This window comes from Chiloscyllium plagiosum, unplaced genomic scaffold (genome assembly GCF_037043375.1).
Source record: "Chiloscyllium plagiosum isolate Xiang-an unplaced genomic scaffold, Cpla_swu_hap1 HiC_scaffold_47, whole genome shotgun sequence".
Lineage (NCBI taxonomy): Eukaryota > Metazoa > Chordata > Chondrichthyes > Orectolobiformes > Hemiscylliidae > Chiloscyllium > Chiloscyllium plagiosum.
This window is the reverse complement of record NW_028270185.1, coordinates 23,286,409-23,305,734: the sequence shown is the minus strand read 5'-3', so window position 1 is coordinate 23,305,734 and position 19,326 is coordinate 23,286,409. Positions and strand designations below refer to the sequence as shown.

The 19,326-nt window shown below is 43.4% G+C and overlaps 1 protein-coding gene across 1 annotated transcript in view; it reads left to right on the top strand.

Moving 5' to 3' along the window:
• The first annotated feature begins 9,615 nt into the window (after positions 1–9,615).
• The window catches only part of LOC122542919 (complement C1s subcomponent-like), a 39,087-nt gene continuing 29,376 nt past the window's right edge, over positions 9,616–19,326 (top strand). The window contains exons 1-3 of the mRNA XM_043681060.2: positions 9,616–9,831; positions 10,650–10,866; positions 18,112–18,286. Of these exons, the coding sequence (XP_043536995.2) occupies positions 9,815–9,831; positions 10,650–10,866; positions 18,112–18,286 (409 nt within the window). The 5' untranslated portion in view covers positions 9,616–9,814. The remainder of the gene's footprint in view (positions 9,832–10,649; positions 10,867–18,111; positions 18,287–19,326) is intronic.

Below are 19,326 nucleotides of genomic sequence, written 5' to 3'. Positions count from 1 at the left end.
TCCAGGCCAAAAAAAGATATTTTTGTATTTTGCCTTGATTTTTTCTTACTCCCAAATGACCTTCTACTGGCAATACATGTGCTACCCACAACACCTCCTTTCTGCAACCCATCAATAATACAACTTGATGATCTTCTGCCCTTTTCTTACCTGCCTGAATATGTGATGGTCTCCATTCCATCATCATGATGTCAGTTTTAATGCAGTAACATTTTGGGATACACTCAGATTCTTCTTCAATGTACGCTTTTTGATGCAACTGCTTTAGTTTTTCACTTTCTGTTGTAATTCAGCTAGCTTTGCTGAACTAAACATATCTTTGTCCTCCACCTGTTCTTGTTTTGTCTCAATCATTTGATCAAAGATACTTTCTGATAATTGAACTTTAACTTCCTTACCTTTCCTCTTTGATTCCTCCTCCTGTTGCAAACTATGGCTTTGTAACTATACAGTCAGGAAAAACACCAGGACATACTTTCTGTAACAGCTCAGTTGTCTGATTTTCCACTGGCTTTTCAACTACAGTAAGCATCACTCTGCTATATCATGACCAAAGATGAACTGTATTTCCAGAATCAAGACTTTCTCTGTCATGCTACTTTAGACCACTCTCCAACCTCACTTTATATCATGGAAGACTGCTTTCACCCCCTGAATTTCCAATCTATTCACATCTGCCTATTTTCCATGTTCCTTTGTAGTCTCTATCCCAATTTACTGGCTCAACCATTTGCCCGACCATGAATGTCAACTGACTAATATCCATCATGGGCTGACCTCTGGAATGATGAAAGATGAGATAAAATAAAGTTCTATAAAATTAAGTGATCAGTGTCTACTTTGCAATTTCACTATATTGAGAATAACTCTTGTGCCGCACTAATCCAGTAATGTAAATTCTCGGGCTTCTGTCAATTGAGTGAAATGGCAAAAATTGTTTTTTCAATATTGCAACAGGGATAAATCCCGAGACAGTGTTAACATTTCCAATGAGGTTTGACAGTTTGAATGGTTCATTGACATCTCAACAGCTTTGACCATTCTTTGACGTGCAATTTTAAACACGTTCGTTAGCAGCATTAACAATCCCAAGAGACACCTGACCTCTTCCAAAGGGAATGTATCACTTCCAAACGTGTCCTGGGACCATATCCGTTTGACTTCAAAAGTTACACTGTCTCTCCAAATGAATTCTCAACTTTAGATCTGTCCCTACCATGTTTAAGTTGCACACTTTAAGATTCAGACTATTCCTCCCAAATCACATGACTAGAGGCTGCTGATGATTTATATGAGTGGTTTCCATCAGGAAAAATGATTGCACAGTTTAGAACACATCCCTATTCCACCCTCTACACTCCCAACTTCCCACAAAAGCAGCAAAGGCTGGCTTTAATGGTGGGACTCTGAATTCAGGCATGATCATGTGACTGGAGAGCTTACCTATGTGAAAATTCAGGCCTCAGTCTCTAAAACATCTGGCAAGTCTCTCATGCAAGCACAGCAGTACAAAATGATGAATCTAAAACTACTGTGTATCAGATTGTGATGGATATTCTCAAATGGGACAAACGGTTAGTGGAGCCCTAGAGATCAGATCAGACCAACCTCCCACAGGTTGCACATAGTTTCATTTCTTCAAATAAAAGAGCACAGCACGTTTGTGTAATAAAGAAGACACAAGGAGGAGATGAGGAGAGATGTTTTGAAGGTGACACAGCTAGCGGTGGCCGATATATGGTGAGGCATGATCCATTGAATGTAGAGGCTGGTGGGGTGGATGATGAGCACGGCCAGTACGAGGGTATTTTCTAGGCTAGATGAGCCTTCAGCACAGGTAATCTTTGTACTGGAGAAATGCCAACTTCTGACTTTGCACACAATGTGAATTAATAGATAGTTGCTTCTATATTGAGAACTCAAATTCTCTGCTGTATGAACACACCCAAGGAATGAGCAGGGCTGTGAATTAAAACTCAGCTAGTTAGCCTCCAGTCACAGTTATTTATGGAAGTAATGAAAGAAGATTTGTATGACTTGGGGGTGCCGGTGTTGTGTTGGGGTGGACAAAGTTAGAAATCACACAACACCAGCTTATAATCCAACAGGTTTATTTGGAAACACTAGCTTTTGAAACATCGCTCCTTCATCAGGTGTTTGCAGTAGATTTTCACTAATCCTTAAAAACAACTCCCTGACCAGATCAGAAGTATTTTCTTTACTCATACATATGGTGTCCCTGATTTGGAGATGCCAGTGTTGGACTGGGGTGTACAAAGTTAAAAATCACACAACACCGGGATATAGTCCAACAGGTTTATTTAGAAGCATTAGCTTTCAGAGCGCTGTGCATCTTGGAGCTGCTCGGAATGAACCTTGAGAAAAACCACTGCATTGCTCTCCAGATACATTCCAGAAGGAGATCCTTTTCCCTGTATATTGTAACAAAATATACATGACAAGAAATAAACAAATCAAATTGAGATGTGTGACATGCTCTAACGCCCTACAGTATTTCAAAGGCAACATGTGGTGGTGCACAGAGTCCGGGCATATTTGAAGGATCTCACAGGTGCTGCCTTTCTCAGAGACAGCCAAGCGATGTCGCACAAAGTTCTGGTGATGAGGCATTCTACCGAAAGACTTTGACGATCTGCTCAGGGAACAACCCGACACAATCCACCCTCTCCTGTTCCCACAGGGTCTCGAGGATGCTACGTGCTGACCTCTTCCTGATGGACATGTGGCCCAGTGAATCATCATAGAATCCCTACAGTGTGGAAGCAGGCTATTCAGCCCATCAAGTTCACCAAAACCCACCATCCTACTCCTGTATCCTCGCATTTCCCTGGCTAACCCACTTCGCCTGCACATCCCGGGATGCTATGGGGCAGTTTAGCATGGCTAATTCACCTAACTTGTACATCTTTCGACTGTGTGAGGAAACCCTCACAGACACAGGGAGAACTCACCTTCCACTCCTGTCACCTTCCCTTGCCCACCGCAAGATTTGCAAAACCTGCACGCACACCTCCCCCCTCACCTCTGTCCAAGGCCCCAAAGGATCCTTCCACATCCAACAGAGACTTACCTGTACTTCCACACATATCATCTACTGTGTCCGTTGCTCTCGATGTGGTCTCTTCTACATTGGGCAGACAGGATGACAACTTGCGGAACGTTTCAGAGAACATTTCTGGTACACATGCACCAATCAACCCTAATGTGGCCGAACACTTCAACACCCCCTCTCACTCCGCCAAGGACATGCAAGTCCTTGGCCTCCTCCACCACCACCAAACTCTCACCACCCAACGCCTGGAGGAAGAACACCTCATCTTTTGCCCTGGGGGCCTCCAACCACATGGGATCAATGTTGATTTCACCAGTTTCCTCATTTCTCCAACCCCCACCTTACTCCTGATCGAACCTTCCAACTCGGCACTGCCCTCTTGAACTGTCCTACGTGTCCATATCCCTTCCCACCTATCTGCTCCGACCTATCACTATCATCCCGACCTTCATCTACCTATCGCATTCCCAGGTATTTTTCCCCTAGCCTCACTCCCCCTCATACCTGATGAAGAGATACTGCTCGGAATGTTGACTCTCCTGCTCCTCAGATGTTTCCTAACTCGCTGTGCTTTCTCAGCACCACATTAGATTAGATTAGATTAGATTAGATTAGATTAGATTAGATTAGATTAGATTAGATTACAGTGTGGAAACAGGCCCTTCGGCCCAACAAGTCCACACCGACCCACCGAAGCGAAACCCACCCATACCCCTACATTTACCCCTTACCTAACACTACGGGCAATTTAGTATGGCCAATTCACCTAACCTGCACATCTTTGGACTGTGGGAGGAAACCGGAGCACCCGGAGGAAACCCACGCAGACACGGGGAGAACGTGCAAACTCCACACAGTCAGTCGCCTGAGTCGGGAAATGAACCCGGGTCTCTGGCGCTGCGAGGCAGCAGTGCTAACCACTGTGCCACCGTGCTGCCCACCACGGACTCCACCACCCTAAGGAAAAATCCTTGTCTATTTACCCTTTCCATGCTCCTCATGATTTTGTCTCTAATCTCCAGCATCTGCAGTTCTCACTTTCTCCTCGGCCATCAGGATGGGGGCAGTGCTGGGTACATTATTTTCTCCCTCCCCCCGCCTTAACCAGAGCTTTGTACTTGGTGTCCCTGCGGACACGGTCCACCTTATATCTCAAACTAAGTGGAAGGTGGCCCTGGTGACTGCAATGGCACAGGTTCGGGGAATGGGCCAGACCTGCGCCACGTACATCAACAGAGAGAGTGCCTCAAACCTGATGACCAGGCAATGGAGTGGGAGTACAGCTCCCAAGAACCTCAGCTTAGTGATGTGCCCCCTCCAAGTTTTTATGCACCCCTCCGAAACATATTACCAGCACCTTCAAGTAACCTATCCTAACCTTGAAGGGGAGAAAGGAAGGATCAGACCAGGTCCCAAAGAACATGGCCTCACTCTTACCTCGATGTACCTTAGCTCCTGAGGCTGGTTCGAACTGGTCAGCAGAGGCTCAGGAGTCTGTGCACTGACAGTGGATCTGATCAGAAAATGGTGACATCATCCATGTACAGGGAGGCTTTGACCTGCAGGCCCCTGCTGCATGGAATAGTCACCCCTCCTAGGCTCACATGCTTCCTGTTGGACTCAGCAAAGGGCTCTGAACAACACACAAACAAGGCAAGGGAGAGAGGGCATCCCTGCCTGACTCCAGATCTGGTCAGAAAACTTTCGGATTCCCACCCATTGATTGGGACTGTGCTAACGATGCTGGTGTGGAGCAGTCAGATCCAAATACGGATTCCCTCTCCAAAGTCTATTTTGGAGTGCACGTCTCTCATGGAGGTGTGTAATATCTTGTCAAAGGCCCTCTCCTGGTCCAGACTGATGAGGCAGACAGGACCACCAGCAACCACCACCACTACCTCATCCCTGCACATAGGAGATCATATCCCCGAGGGTCTCAGAGATCATCCTGTCCAGTACTGTGCCAGTTTGGTCAGGGTGAAGCTCTGACCCTACAGCAGACCTGACCTGGTTGGTGATGACCTGAATCAGGATTTTATAATCTGCAGTCAGCAGTGAAATCGGTCACCAATTTCTGATTTCCCTGCTCTCCCCCTTTTCACTTGTAGACGAGAAACATTTCCTTATGGATTTGCACCTGCCAGAAGCATACTGTCATACACCTCCAGCAGGCCCTGGCCAAAACAAATTCCACAGAGCAAAATACAAGTCGGCCAGTAAGCCATCCCTTCTGGAAGGGTTATTCTTTTCAAAGGATTCGAGTGCCTTAGTCAGCTCATCCGGAGAAAATGTATGGTCCAGCCTCTCCCATTTAATATTGCCTAAGACATCCATGGTAGAGGATGGAAATGCATGACAGACTGCTCTGCCTGTGAGCTTCATGTCATTTAATCTGGCTTCATGTCATTTAATCTGATCCTCGGGATGGCGCAGTGAGATGACGCTGCTAATGACCAAATATGGGGCTGACGCTGAATTATTTAGAAAACAGGTCTCTTCCCATCCAACCCTCACCCCACCAAAGTCTTCCACCTGAGGCAACCATCTCATTTGCCCAGTAGCAGCACCTACCTTGACGGTGAGCAGAATGGGAACATTATTGTGGTTCCAGGAGACCAGTAAAGTAACAATGCTGGCATTTAAATAGACACAATTGAGGGCTCTGCCAGCTGAGGTGCAGTTTATCACATAATCCCTGCAATATGGAAACAGACCCTTCGGCCCAACAAGTCCACACCAACCCTGCAAAGAGTAACCCACTCAGACCCATTCCCCTACATTTTACCCCTGACTAATGCACCTAACCTACACATCCCTGAACACTATCGGCAATTTAGCACGGCCAATTCACCTAACCTGCGCATCTATGGATTGTAGGATGAAACTGGAGCACCCAGAAGAAACCCATGCAGACACGGAGAGAATGTGCAAACTCCACGAAGACAATCGCCCGAGGCTGGAATTGAACCCAGGATCCTGGCACTGTGTGCCACTGTGCCACCTATTGGAATGGAAGTTGGGGAAAAAAAGAAAATATTTGGAAACACTGCTGCAGATGGTTTCCTCATCTGAGCAAGCATGTTGGAAATGGAGAAACTGGGAAAATGGAATAGTCCTGATGTGAAGCTGTGCGGCGATATCACTAGTCCCCATCACACTTCTCAATATCTCCTTCCAATCATGTTTATGTAAATGGCCCACTCTAACTACAATATCTAACCCAGCAGAAATACTTATTTCATTATTATATTTGTTTTCAATCCATTTGCCTATAACAGGTCAGGCAGCCCTGGTGAAGAAAGAAAAACAGGGCTAACGGTACAGGAATGTTATCCATATTCATTAGAAAGGCTAAATATTTGAAGGTGTATGCAAAAAATGGATTAAAGAAATGCTGAATTTGAATTCAGGAGGACAAAGCAAAGGGAAAGGTTTGCCCTCACCTCGTCAATGTTGCCACAATGTGAAAGCCAAGGTGGCAATTATTCATGGCAGTCAGGACTGGTCATTTATTAGCCAATGTTCTTTATAGGATCCATTGCAAGAGGCCCAGTCCAGTAATCTATGGAAGCAACCTTGGACAGAGCAATCACAGAATTCAGAATATCCCTTTCTTGTATTCCAGTCATTTGAATTTCAAAAGTTCCAGCTACTGAGAGTTGTGTAAGGTGGAGTGGGAATGTGAGCAGTTACAGGATGGGATGTAGGAGAGGGGTGCAGAGTGCCAGGTGAGCTGAGGGATAGGGTGGGTTAAGTTTTGAAGGTGGTCAGCTATCAATGGGAGAGGTCAATTGAGTGTCTTCTATTGGATGGTAGATGTCCAGGTGATTGGGCAAATGCTGTGTGGTTAGTGGAAGAATGAATGGATGGTTGGGGACAGGGGTAGGGGTGAGATGGTTGGGTGTGTGAGATCAGAGCTGAAATTCGAGGGGAAAGTGAGGACTGCAGATGCGGGAGATCAGAGCTGAAAGTGAGGATTGCAGATGCTGGAGATCAGAGATTCAGCTCTGATCTCCAGCATCTGCAGCCCTCACTTTCCCCTGTGTGAGATCAGCCCAAAGTTTGTTGTTGAGGGCTGGGGGTGGGACCAGATCAGGAGTTTGGGAGGAGGGGCAGCTGTGAAAGGAATTGGGTGTTTGTGGTGAGCCATTGGGGAGGCGGGGGGGTGGGGGGTGGAGGCACTCAGTTTCATAGGTACCCGGGTAATGGAGCTGGTTTTATTTCCTCTAACATCTCCTAGGTTACTCTCAAGCCCTTCAGGGTGGGATGCGGGTGGGATTTGGGGGTTTACTGTTTTGGATTGTTAGACATTGCAAGGGGAGAGACTGGATATATCGAGGGAAAGTTGGCAGAGGAGTCTCCAATTGGCATTGGAAACTAGGAAATGAGTCACTGATCAGCAGAACACATGGTCCAACTGTTGCTTTCAGATCTCTCCTATGGCCTGTTAAATGGTTGAGGCCATTAAGTAAAGTGAAACATCATATTCTTCCAAGAGTCTCCTGCCTGCTTTCTTGCCTGTGGGTGGTTCATGAAGTCCAACCCAATATTTCAGGTCAATGATTTTCCAGTAACTGGTTACCACCTCAAACATTAACCCTGCTGCTCTCTCTACTGAAACTACCAGACCCGCGATAAATAGGCAGGCACTGAGATGGAGAAATGTAAGAATGATTGATACATGCACAGGATGTGAGCCATGTCATAGTCAAAAGTGGAGAGAGAGATAGGGAGAAGCTTGATGGAGAGCAATGACACAGACAACATAGTTCACAATCAGCTTCCTATAAGGACTCCAATTCATTCTCCCAGTTTCCCCATTTTCATCACATCTGTTCGAGAAACATAGGAAATAGGAGCCAGAGTAGGACATCTAGCCCTTCGAGCTTGCTCTATCATTCAATATGACCATGGCTGATCATCCAACACAGTACATTTGATTCCTTTGGCCCTAACAATTATACCTAATTGTACCTTCTTGAAAACATGCAAAGTTTTGGCCTAAGTTGCTTTCTGCGGCAGAGAATTCCATAGGCTCACCCCTCTTTGGGTGAAATGTCTCTTTGTCCTCGTCCTAAATGGCCTGCCCCGATTCTGGAACCTTCCACACCAATGCTTCCAATGTGACTTCTCTTCCCCAAGGAGGATTGCTTGATTGATAGAGACACCAGTCTCATCCATTCCATTATCAACACTCCTGCTCTCACCCGTTTTTCTCTCTCTCTCAGAGGCTTTGCACTTCAATCTGCCAGAAGAGAACCATTGGGAGCCATGTATCTCCCCAATCTTCATTAAAGGAATTTTTAGCAAATCTTTGTATGTACCTTGATTTCTGGCATATTGATGCTCATCCATATTTTCAATGCTGGCCAATTACTATACATTCATCTTTTGATGTTGGATGAGAAATCAATAGAATTTGATGATTGCATCATTGAGTTGATGTTGCAGACTTTGTGAATTTTTTTGTTTTCTGACAGAATACCTTACGTAAATCTTGTGCACCACTGGTACAGGCCTTGCATTCTGGAATGTCATCTTCCTTCATATCTCTGAGAGTGAGGTTACAGAGTTCTGTGGTTGACAGACAATATAACCAACACCCATTCACTCATCCTGTTACTTTCATCCTAGGTGAAGCCACTTGCTTGCTCTTCCTCTATGGATGCATTTGCTCCTTGGTAGCTTTTTTGTTAGGTTGACTGGATATCTTTCTCCAGCCTGTAATCACGTCCCATTTTACATTGAGCTGCATATTTGCTGTTCTTTAACAAAGGCCCCGTGTTAGATCATGTGGTACACATTGGTCTTCTCAGTTGACTGAGAAATTGCTGCAAAAATTTGCAGAGGGAAATCTGAAGTTTCTACCTAAATATCAATTTTTACTCTTGAGAATTTGTGCATCTTTAAATTAATGAACTATGGTGATTACTGATAAGTAATTACACATTTGTACAATTACACATGTCTCAACACATTTCATCCCTGTGAAGTCAGAGTTTACATCTTCATGAGGTGTATGAAAATCTGTGTTTTTGCTCAGCCTGGAATTAATGTAATTAACGTTTATATCAACTTTTACCTGAGTTTATATGGTGTATCTCAGTCTGTGTACATGTCTGTCCATCTATCAGAAGACCTCTCAACAGTGTGTGTTTTTGTTTGTTCAATTATTCATTTCTGATCAATACTTTGACTGCATTTTATTCCTGGAATCGGTCACGATGGGGTTTGGAATGTTTACTCAAAAATGAATTCTGTTTACAGTCCTGACGGCATTGGGGATAACTCAGTTAATTTTTAATCACACTCCTGCCTTAAATCAGCCCTAAAATAAATTTTAAAATCACACAACACCAGATTGTAGTCCAACAGGTTTATTTGGAAGCAGGAGATTTCAGAGCACCACTCCGAAATAAATTCAGGAAGATACCAGCGGCCCACTTATAGAACTTGAAATTTTAATTATCCCAACACAACATTGGAATATGGATGAAGCTCCAATCAGAATTGTTCATATTGTCTCAGACTTTCAGAGCTGGGCCAGATGAGTGAAGCTTGGCTCAATAGCTGTGGGATACCAATGTGTGTCTCTACACAGTACGTGAGGAGACTGCCAAATAACCTTAGATCCCAGAGAACAAGAGTCCATTTTGAACCCACACAAGCAAATCAATTCATGTTGTCTCACTGTGAGGAAGAGACGCTTGCTGAAATACCTGCACTACTGTGTGTATTAAAATGCCAATGGAAATGTGGTGAGTAAGAATGAAAGAGGGAAAAAGAGAAAGAAAGAAAAAGGGAGAGAGCAAAAGTAAAGATGAAAGATAGCATTAAAAAGTTTGAGTTTCTATCATGTGCCTAACTGAACCAACAGGCTATGCAGATTCACTTTTTAAAATATGTTTAATCACTGTTGCTATGTGGAAAATGTGGTGGGTAATTTGCATATAGCAAGATTCAACAATTAGTAATCTGACCAGGTAATCCGTATTTTCTCATGATCATACTTGAATTTTAAATATTGGCCTCAGGCACTGTGTCGTATTCCCTTCTATGCCTCAAATATTGTCATGAGATTTTTTATGTCTGGATGAAGAACAGATCTGGTGTCAGTTTAATACTTCAGCGAAAAGCTGGCACATCTGACAGTGCAGCACTCCCTCAGTAAGACACTCCAACGATGCAGCACTCCCTCAGTACTGACTCACTGACAGTGCAGCACTCCCTTAATATTGACTCACTGATTGTGCAGCACTCCCTCAGTAGGGCACTCCAACAATGCAGAATTCCCTCAATACTGACTCACTGACAGTGCTGCACCCCTTCAGTACTGACGCACTGACAGTGCAGAGCTTTTTCAGTACTGACCCTCTGACAGTGCAGCACTCCCTCAGTACTTTTAGAGCATATGGATAGAAAATAGGGAGACATATGCTTACTATGAACAGAGCATCAAATGAGTACCAACTAATAGACAACAAGAAAGAATATTTGTGTCTTCAACATTCAGTACAATCACTCTGTGTGTATATCTCTCTCTCTCTCTCTCTCTCTTTCTCCTCTGCTTCTTTAGGATAATTGTGTCGCTCCTTCTCATGCGCCCGGCTTTCTGCAGCATTTCCCTGGATGGTTTCCACGGCCAGTTCACATCTCTCAATTACCCCCAAGGCTATCCTGACAATGAGCAGCAGAGCTGGGATATCCAAGTTCCGAGGGGCTATGGCATCAAACTCTACTTCAGCCACATCAACATTGAGCCATCAGCCAACTGTGCCTATGACTATGTGCAGGTAACCCATTTAGCTGAGAACAGCCTTCAAGTGCACTTGAATCAATGCAGTGTAAAGTTTGTAATGTCGCTGCTCAATGCCATCTTAGGTACAGAACATCTAGGTACAGATACTTTTAAGTGTTGTCGCAGATTTAAAAGAGCAAAGAAAAAGACTAGTACGGGAATACTGAGTTTAAGAGTTCAGAATAAGAATTTAAAGTGTCTTTAAAGTACTCAGGTTAAACTCATTTTCCAACAGGAGTCTGCGCCCTCTGGCCTTCAGAACACAAGGCCATGCTGCCTCCAGGTGCTGGCCTCTGTCCATGACTCTCTCTGCTACCCGCTCCGAGACTTGACCATGACTCGCTCTGTTCCCAGCTCCGGGATGCAGCCTGCACCTGCTCTGCTCCCAGTTACAGAAATCAGCTCGCACAATCTCAACTCTCTGCTATGGGACCCAGCCCACACTCTTTCAGCTCCCCACTCTGGGACCCGGCCCACACTCTCTCTGCTCCCCACTCTGGGACTCGGCCCACACTCTCACTGCTCCCCACTCCGGGACCCAGCCCACAATCTCTCAGCTCCCCACTCTGGGACCCGGCCCACACTCTCTCTGCTCCCCACTCTGGGACCCGCCCCACACTCTCTGCCCCCCCACTCCAGGACCCAGCCTGCACTCTCTCTGCTTCCCACTCCAGGACCCAGCCTGCACTCTCTCAGCTCCCCACTCCAGGACTCAGCCTACACTCGCTCTGCTCCCCATTCTGGGACTTGGAACACACTCTCTCTGCTCCCCTCTCCTGGAATCTGCTCTCACTCTCTCTCCTCCCCACTCTGGGACTCGGCCCAAGCTTGTCCATAGAGAGCACAAATTGCCAAATTGTTAATACAGTCCAAGTTGAGTGATGAACATGAATTTAGTTGTCAGGTTTTCCTCCTAACAATAAGATAACTTACTTGTCTATCTTTATATTTATCATTGCTACAAGTCTAAATTCTTGGTAATGATCTCTTTGTTTTTGTAACGTACATCTCAATTATTTTAGGAACATGGGAACTGGAGTAGGCCATTCAGCCATTGAGCCTGCCCCATCCACTCTAGATTATTGCTGATCAACATCCCAATTCCACTTTAGAACCAGATGTGGTAGCAGAAGAAGGCCTTTCAGTCCATTGAACATTTACTTTTATCACAATAACAAATGATTCCCTTAATGGTTAGGAATCTGTCTATCTCAGCCTTAAATATACTTTATGACCCAGCCTCAAGACTTCTCTGTGGTAAAGAATTTCACAAATTCATCACTCTCTGAGAGAAACAAATCCTCTTCATCATTGTTTTAAAAGGGTAACACCTTCCTTTGAGATTGTGCCCTCTAGTCCGAGGCTCTCCCACAAGGAGACCAACCTCTCTGCATCATCCCTATCAAATCCACAATGAAACTTAAGTGTTGCATTCTTCTAACTCCAATGTTTACAAGCCCAAACTACTCAACATCTCCTCATAAGAACATCCTTCCTTACACAGGATCAAAATAATGGACTTTCTCAGGACTCCTTCCAATGTCAGTATATCTTTCCTTGGATATGGTATTCACCATGTTCACAGTATTCCTCCTGTTGTATGATTAGTGCCTTCTATATGTTTAACTCGAACTCCTTACTTTTATAATCAAATCCCTTTGAAACACTTTGCTGGACGATTTCCATATCCTTTGATGTGATTAGCTTCCAGAAATCTATTGATTTCTGTCTTGAATCTGTTTAATGATTAAGTTTCCACAGCCCTTTGGGGTAGAGAATTCCAAAGATTTACCACTCTATGAGTGAATAAATTCCTTCCCATCTCAGTGTTAAGTAGCCTACCCTTGGTTCTAGGATGATGCCTCCCTTAGTGGCTCAGTGGTTAGCACTGCCGCCTCACAGCACCAGGGACCCGGGTTTGAATCCAACCTCAAGTGACTGTCTGCGTGGCGTTTGCATGTTCTCCCAGTATCTGCATGGGTTACCTCTGGGTGCTCGAGTTTCCTCCCACAGTCCAAAGATTTGAAGGTTAGGTAAATTGCCCATGCTAAATTGCCCATAGTGTTCAGTGATGTGTAGATTAGATGCATTAGTAAGGGGTAAATGTCGAGTAATAGGGTAGGGGAATGGTCTGGGTGGGTTACTCTTTGGAGGGTCAGTATGGACTTGTTGGGCCAAATGGCCTGTTTCCACACTGCAAGGATTCTATAAATTCTGGAGCCTCCATCTCCAGAGCAGACTCGATGGGCTAAATGGTTTAATTTGAGATCTTACAATCAAGGAGAAACATCCTCTCCATGTTCATCCTCTTACGTCCTGAAATCATTTTGTAACTTTCAATGAGACAACCTCTCAGTCTTCAAAACTGTAGAGAATACCTGATGAAGGGCTTTTGCCCAAAACTTCGATTCTCCTGCTCCTCAGATGCTGCCTGACCTGCTGTGCTTTTCCAGCACCACACTCTCGACTCTAATCTACAACGTCACTTTCACCTTGTGGAGAATATACATCCAGCTTCCTCAATGTCTCCTCCTAAAACAATCCTGCCATCCCAAGGGTTAATCTGATAAACCTCCACTGTGTTTCCTTAACAGCAAATACATTCTTCTGCAAGTAAGGAGACCAAAGCAATATACAATACTCCAGCTCCAGCCTCACCAAGGTTGTATACAACTGCAATAAGGCATCTTTACTTCTGTTCTCAAAGATTGGGCAGAATGAAAATGGATTTATGAAAGAGAATCATATTTGACACACTTGGAGTTTTTGAGGATATATTTGTAACATAGGTATATGTGTGTGGTGCATATGGATTTCCTGAAGGCTTTTGATAAGGTGTCACAGGAGATTAGTAAATAAAATTACAGAGTGTGGAATTAGGAAAATATACTAGAATGGATTGAGAATTAGTTAATAGATAACAAACAGCGATAAACAATTTAGCTTCCAAATTGCTCACTGCATGGCAGCTGTTAGAAACACATGGACAAGGAATGCCGTACCCTGTTGGATATGCACATTACTCGACCTCTTACGTTTTCACAAATATTCTACCTTTCCCATTTTACTCGTAAACTAAAATCTTCACAAGTTTTTACATATTCCATCTGGCGTGCTTTAACCCATTCAATTAGGCTGTCCAATCTTCTTGAAGCCACCTCACAATTTACATTCACACCTAGCTTGATGACATTAGCACAGTTAGAAATATTACAATTGATCTCCACATTCAAACCGTTCCTATAAGGGTTGTAAAAACTTGTAGACAGTGCAGTAACCCTGACAGTATTCCATTTGCAAAAGCCTGCTATCAAATAATGATCCTTTTATTCCTAAACTCTGCTTTCTATCTATTAACTAATTCTCAATCCATTCTGGTATATTTTCCTAATTCCACACTCTGTAATTTTATTTACTAATCTCCTGTAGACCTGATTAAAAGCCTTCAGGAAATCATTATGCACCACACACACATACCTATATTACAAATATATCCTCAAAAACTCCAAGTGTGTCAAATATGATTCTCTTTCATAAATCCATTTTCATTCTGCCCAATCTTGCCATTCTTTCCAAATGTACAGATATCACACATTTTATAACTCTAACATTTTTCCAACCACAGATGGCAAGCTAACATGTCTGTTGTTCTCCACTCACTCTCTCTCTCCCTTCCTTCTTAAATATTAGGGCTATATTTACCACTTTCTAGTCAGCAGGAATCTTTCCAGAATTGTTAGAATTAAGAACGGTAACCACCAATGACTCTGTTATCTCTATTACTGCTTTCTTAAGTACTTGGGGATTAAGCTCAACTGCTCCAGAAGGCTTATAAGCCCTTAATTAATCCACTATGACCGCTTTACTAATACAAATGTCTTTTAGCTTTTCAGTTGCACAAGTCCCATGGTTGCCTCACTTCTGGGAGGTTTTCTGTGTCCTTGAAGACAGATGCAAAATAACTAGTTTATCTGCATTACCAATTCTCCATTATAAACTCTCTAAGCTCCACATCCAAAGGGCCTTCATTTACCCCCTCTAATATTTTTCCTTTCATGAGTAGGAGCTTTTATGGTCAGCGTTTATGTTCTTTGCTAGCTTACATCTACATTTTGTTTTCCCTTTGCTTGTCAGTTTGTTGGTTCTCCTTTGTTCAGTCCTAATTTTCTCCCAATCCTCATGCCTGCCACTATTTCTGACATTCTTATAAACATGGAAACTGACCCTTCAGTCCAACCTGTCCATGCCGACCAGATATCCCAATCCAATCTAGTCCCACCTGCCAGCACCCGGCCCATATCCCTCCAAACCCTTCCTATTCATATACCCATTCAAATGCTTCTTAAATGTTGCAATTGTACCAGCCTCAACCACATCCTCTGGCAGCTCATTCCATATACATACCACCCTCTGCGTGAAAAAGTTGCCCCTTAGGTCTCTTTTATATCTTTCTCCTCTCGCCCTAAACCTATGCCCTCTAGTTCTGGACTCCCCGACCCCAGGGAAAAGACTTTGTCTATTTATCCTATCCATGTCCCTCATAATTTTGTAAACCTCTATAAGGTCACTCCTCAGCCTCCGACACTTCAGGGAAAACAGCCACAGCCTTTTCAGCCTTTCCCTGTAGCTCAGATCCTCCAACCCTAGCAACATCCTTGTAAATCTTTTCTGAACCCTTTCAAGTTTCACAACAGCTTTCTGATAGGAAGGACACCAGAATTGCACGCAATATTCCAACAGTGGCCTAACCAATGTCCTGTACAGCCGCAACATGATCTCCCAACTCCTGTACTCAATACTCTGACCAATAAAGGAAAGCACACCAAATGTCTTCTTCACTACCCTATCTACCTGCGACTCCAATTTCAAGGAGCTACGAACCTGCACTCCAAGTTGTCTTTGTTCAGCAACACTCCCTAGGACCTTATCATTAAGTGTATAAGTCCTGCTAAGGTGTGCTTTCCCAAAATGCAGCACCTCGCATTTATGTGAATTAAACTCCATCTGCCACTTCTTAGCCCATTGGCCCATCTGGTCCAGATCCTGTTGTAATCTGAGATAACCCTCTTCGCTGTCCACTATACCTCCAATTTTGGTGTCATCTGCAAACTTACTAACTGTACCTCTTATGCTCGCATCCAAATCATTTATGTAAATGACAAAAAGTAGAGGGCCCAGCACCGATCCTTGTGGCACTTCACTGGTCACAGGCCTCCAGTCTGAAAACCAACTCTCCACCACCACCCTCTGTCTTCTACCTTTGAGCCAGTTCTGTATCCAAATGGCTAGTTTTCCCTGTATTCCATGAGATCTAACCTTGCTAATCAGTCTCCCATGGGGAACCTTGTCAAACGCCTTACTGAGGTCCAAGAAAATCACAAATTTCTGTAATTTGGGCGGCATGGTGGCACAGTGGTTAGCACTGCTGCCTCGCAGCGCCAGAGACCCGGGTTCAATTCCCGCCTCAGGCGACTGACTGTGTGGAGTTTGCACATTCTCCCCGTGTCTGCGTGGGTTTCCTCCGGGTGCTCCGGTTTCCTCCCACACTCCAAAGATGTGCAAGTTAGGTGAATTGGCCATGCTAAATTGCCCGTAGTGTTAGGTAAAGGGGTAAATGTAGGGGTATGGGTGGGTTACGCTTCGGCGGGTCAGTGTGGACTTGTTGGGCCGAAGGGCCTGTTTCCACACTGTAAGTAATCTAATCTAATCTAAAAAAAAACTACTGCTCTGCCCTCATCAATCTTCTTTGTTACTTCTTCAAAAAACTCAGTCAAGTTTGTGAGACATGATTTCCCACGCACAAAGCCATGTTGACTACCCCGAATCAGTCCTTGCCTTCCCAAATACATGTACATCCTGTCCCTCAGGATTCCCTCCAACAACTTGCCCACCACTGAGGTCAGGCTCACTGGTGTATAGTTCCCTGGCTTGTCTTTACCACCCTTCTTAAACAGTGGCACCAAGTTTGCCAACCTCCAGTCTTCCGGCACCTCACCTGTGACTATCGATGATACAAATATCTCAGCAAGAGGACAAGCAATCACTTCTCTAGCTTCCCACAGAGTTCTCGGGTACACCTGATCAGGTCCTGGGGACTTATCCACCTTTATCCATTTCAAGACGTTACAGACAGGACAGTATTTCTTTAAATATTTTCCATTGTCTGTCTGTTATAAAATAATTTAAAGTATTTTCACCAATCCACCTCAGCAAGCTTACTCCTCATTGCCTCAGAATTTTCTTTGCTCAGATTTAATGCTGTAGCTTCAGAAAGAACTATGTTCAAACTTCATTTAAAATTCTATTGTATTATAACCGTTATTTTGTAAAGGTTCCTTTACAGTGACATTATTAATTAACCCTTTTTCATTACATAACATCAAATCCAAAATAGACTGATTCCCTATTTAGTTCCTCAACATATTGTCCCAGAAAACTATCTCACACATACTCCAGGGGTTCACCCATTTGTGCTGACTTGCTTAACCCTGTTATATGCAGATTTACATTGCCCATTAATACTCAGGTTACATGTACTTGTAATTTCCTAATTTAGAGCATGTCCAATATTAGAACTATGTTTTAGCATTCTATAAACAATTCACAGCAATGTTTGCTTTCTCTCACTGACTTGTAGGTCCATGCAAACTAATTCGACATCTTGATCTTTTAATCAAACACCCTATCTTACTAACACACTCATATATTTCCTTACTAGGGGTGCTACTCTACTTCCTTTTGTTTTGTCCCAGACCCCTAAATGGAGAATGTTCTTGTATGTTCAGTGCCAAGTCTCTATAATGGCAACTAAATATTAACCATTTACCTCAGTTTGCACATTCAAATCATTAACTTCTTTTGTGAATGGTGCATGCTTTTATATGAAGTGCTTTAATTCATCCTTTTGAATATTATTTTCCATTTAAACCTATTTGATTTATCTGTCTGTCTGTCTATCCATCATCCACCTCCATCAGCTGTCTCATGTACCTATAATGTGTCTTTATCGGTCCATCAATTTAATTGTCTATCTTTATGTTTCTTCACAGCCATCATATATTGTCTGGCTATTTTTAGATTTTATACATCTATCTTATCTATGTTTCCATCTATCTTGCAGTCTATACCTCAATCTCCCCATTTTTCTATACAACAATTTCCATTGATTGTAGATCTGCATTTGAGGGTCTCACAGTTGAAATTATGAAGCTAATTTTATTGTGTCATTTCATTTTCCCAGATCTTTTGTGATGAAGCACTTCATCCTCCAATCTGTGGCAGTAGCAAAGAGGAGGGAGATTTCCAATTCCCCCAAGAATACCAGACCACAGGAAATTGGATGAAAGTCACTTTTAAATCAGATTTCTCCAATGAAGAACGTTATACTGGATTTGTTGCCTACTATACAGCAGTTGGTATGAAGTTATTAGAAACTCAATACAGAATAGCATAGGGTCATTTGAGCCATCTAATTTGTGCCGATGTGTGTTCTAACATAATATCTCCTCCTTACTCTTCATTTCATGCCATCCTTCTATTCCTCTTTCCCTGTGCATTAAAACAGGATGTATGTCTTGTGTATGTGCCTCTGTGCATTTCTGTGGTTTTGAATCTGTGTGTATGAGTGTGTGTGAGAGTGTGTACATGTGTGTGTGTGGTCATGTGAAATTTGTGTATGCGTGTGAATCTGTTCATATATCCCAGTCTGTGAATGAGTCTGCGCGTGTGTGAGAATGTAGATGGAGGTGTTTGTATATCTGTGTGTACACATCTATGTGTGTGGGTCCATGTTTATGTGTCTATATTGTTTAATTGTGTATGTGACAGTGTATGAGTGTTTGTTGTATACTGACATTGTGCATTATTCTGAGCATATATCCATGAATCTGTATCTGTGTGCATTTGTGTTTGTATGTGTCCATATGTCAGTGTGTCACTAGTGTGTGTTTTTTCTTTATGTGTAAGTATATGCTTTTGTTGTATTTTTCCAAGGGAAGTGATGGTCCAGTAGTATTAACACCAGACTATTAATCCAGACACCCAGATAGTAATCTGGGGACCTCAAAGTAAGAGTCTCTGACATCAAGGCCACATTTCACCATGTGAGCAAACCTGGCATCAGTAGAATCAGGGTGGAAACTGTCCACTGGTTGGAGTCAATCTGAAAGATAGGATGATGGTTGTGGTTGTTGGTTGTTGGTCATCTCAACTCGAGGAGATCCCTGCAGGGGTTACCTCATGTAGTGCACTAGGCCCAACTACCTTCAGCCACCTCGTCATCACATTCTTTCCATCCACCTCATCATCACATTCTTTCCATTATTGGGTCAGGTGTTCAAGAAGGCAGCTTACCACTACCTTCCCAAGGGCAATAAATGCAGGTGCTACAAGTGATGCACTCATCAAAAGAATGAATTTAAATAAAAAATGCATCAAGACCTGAACAACATTCAGG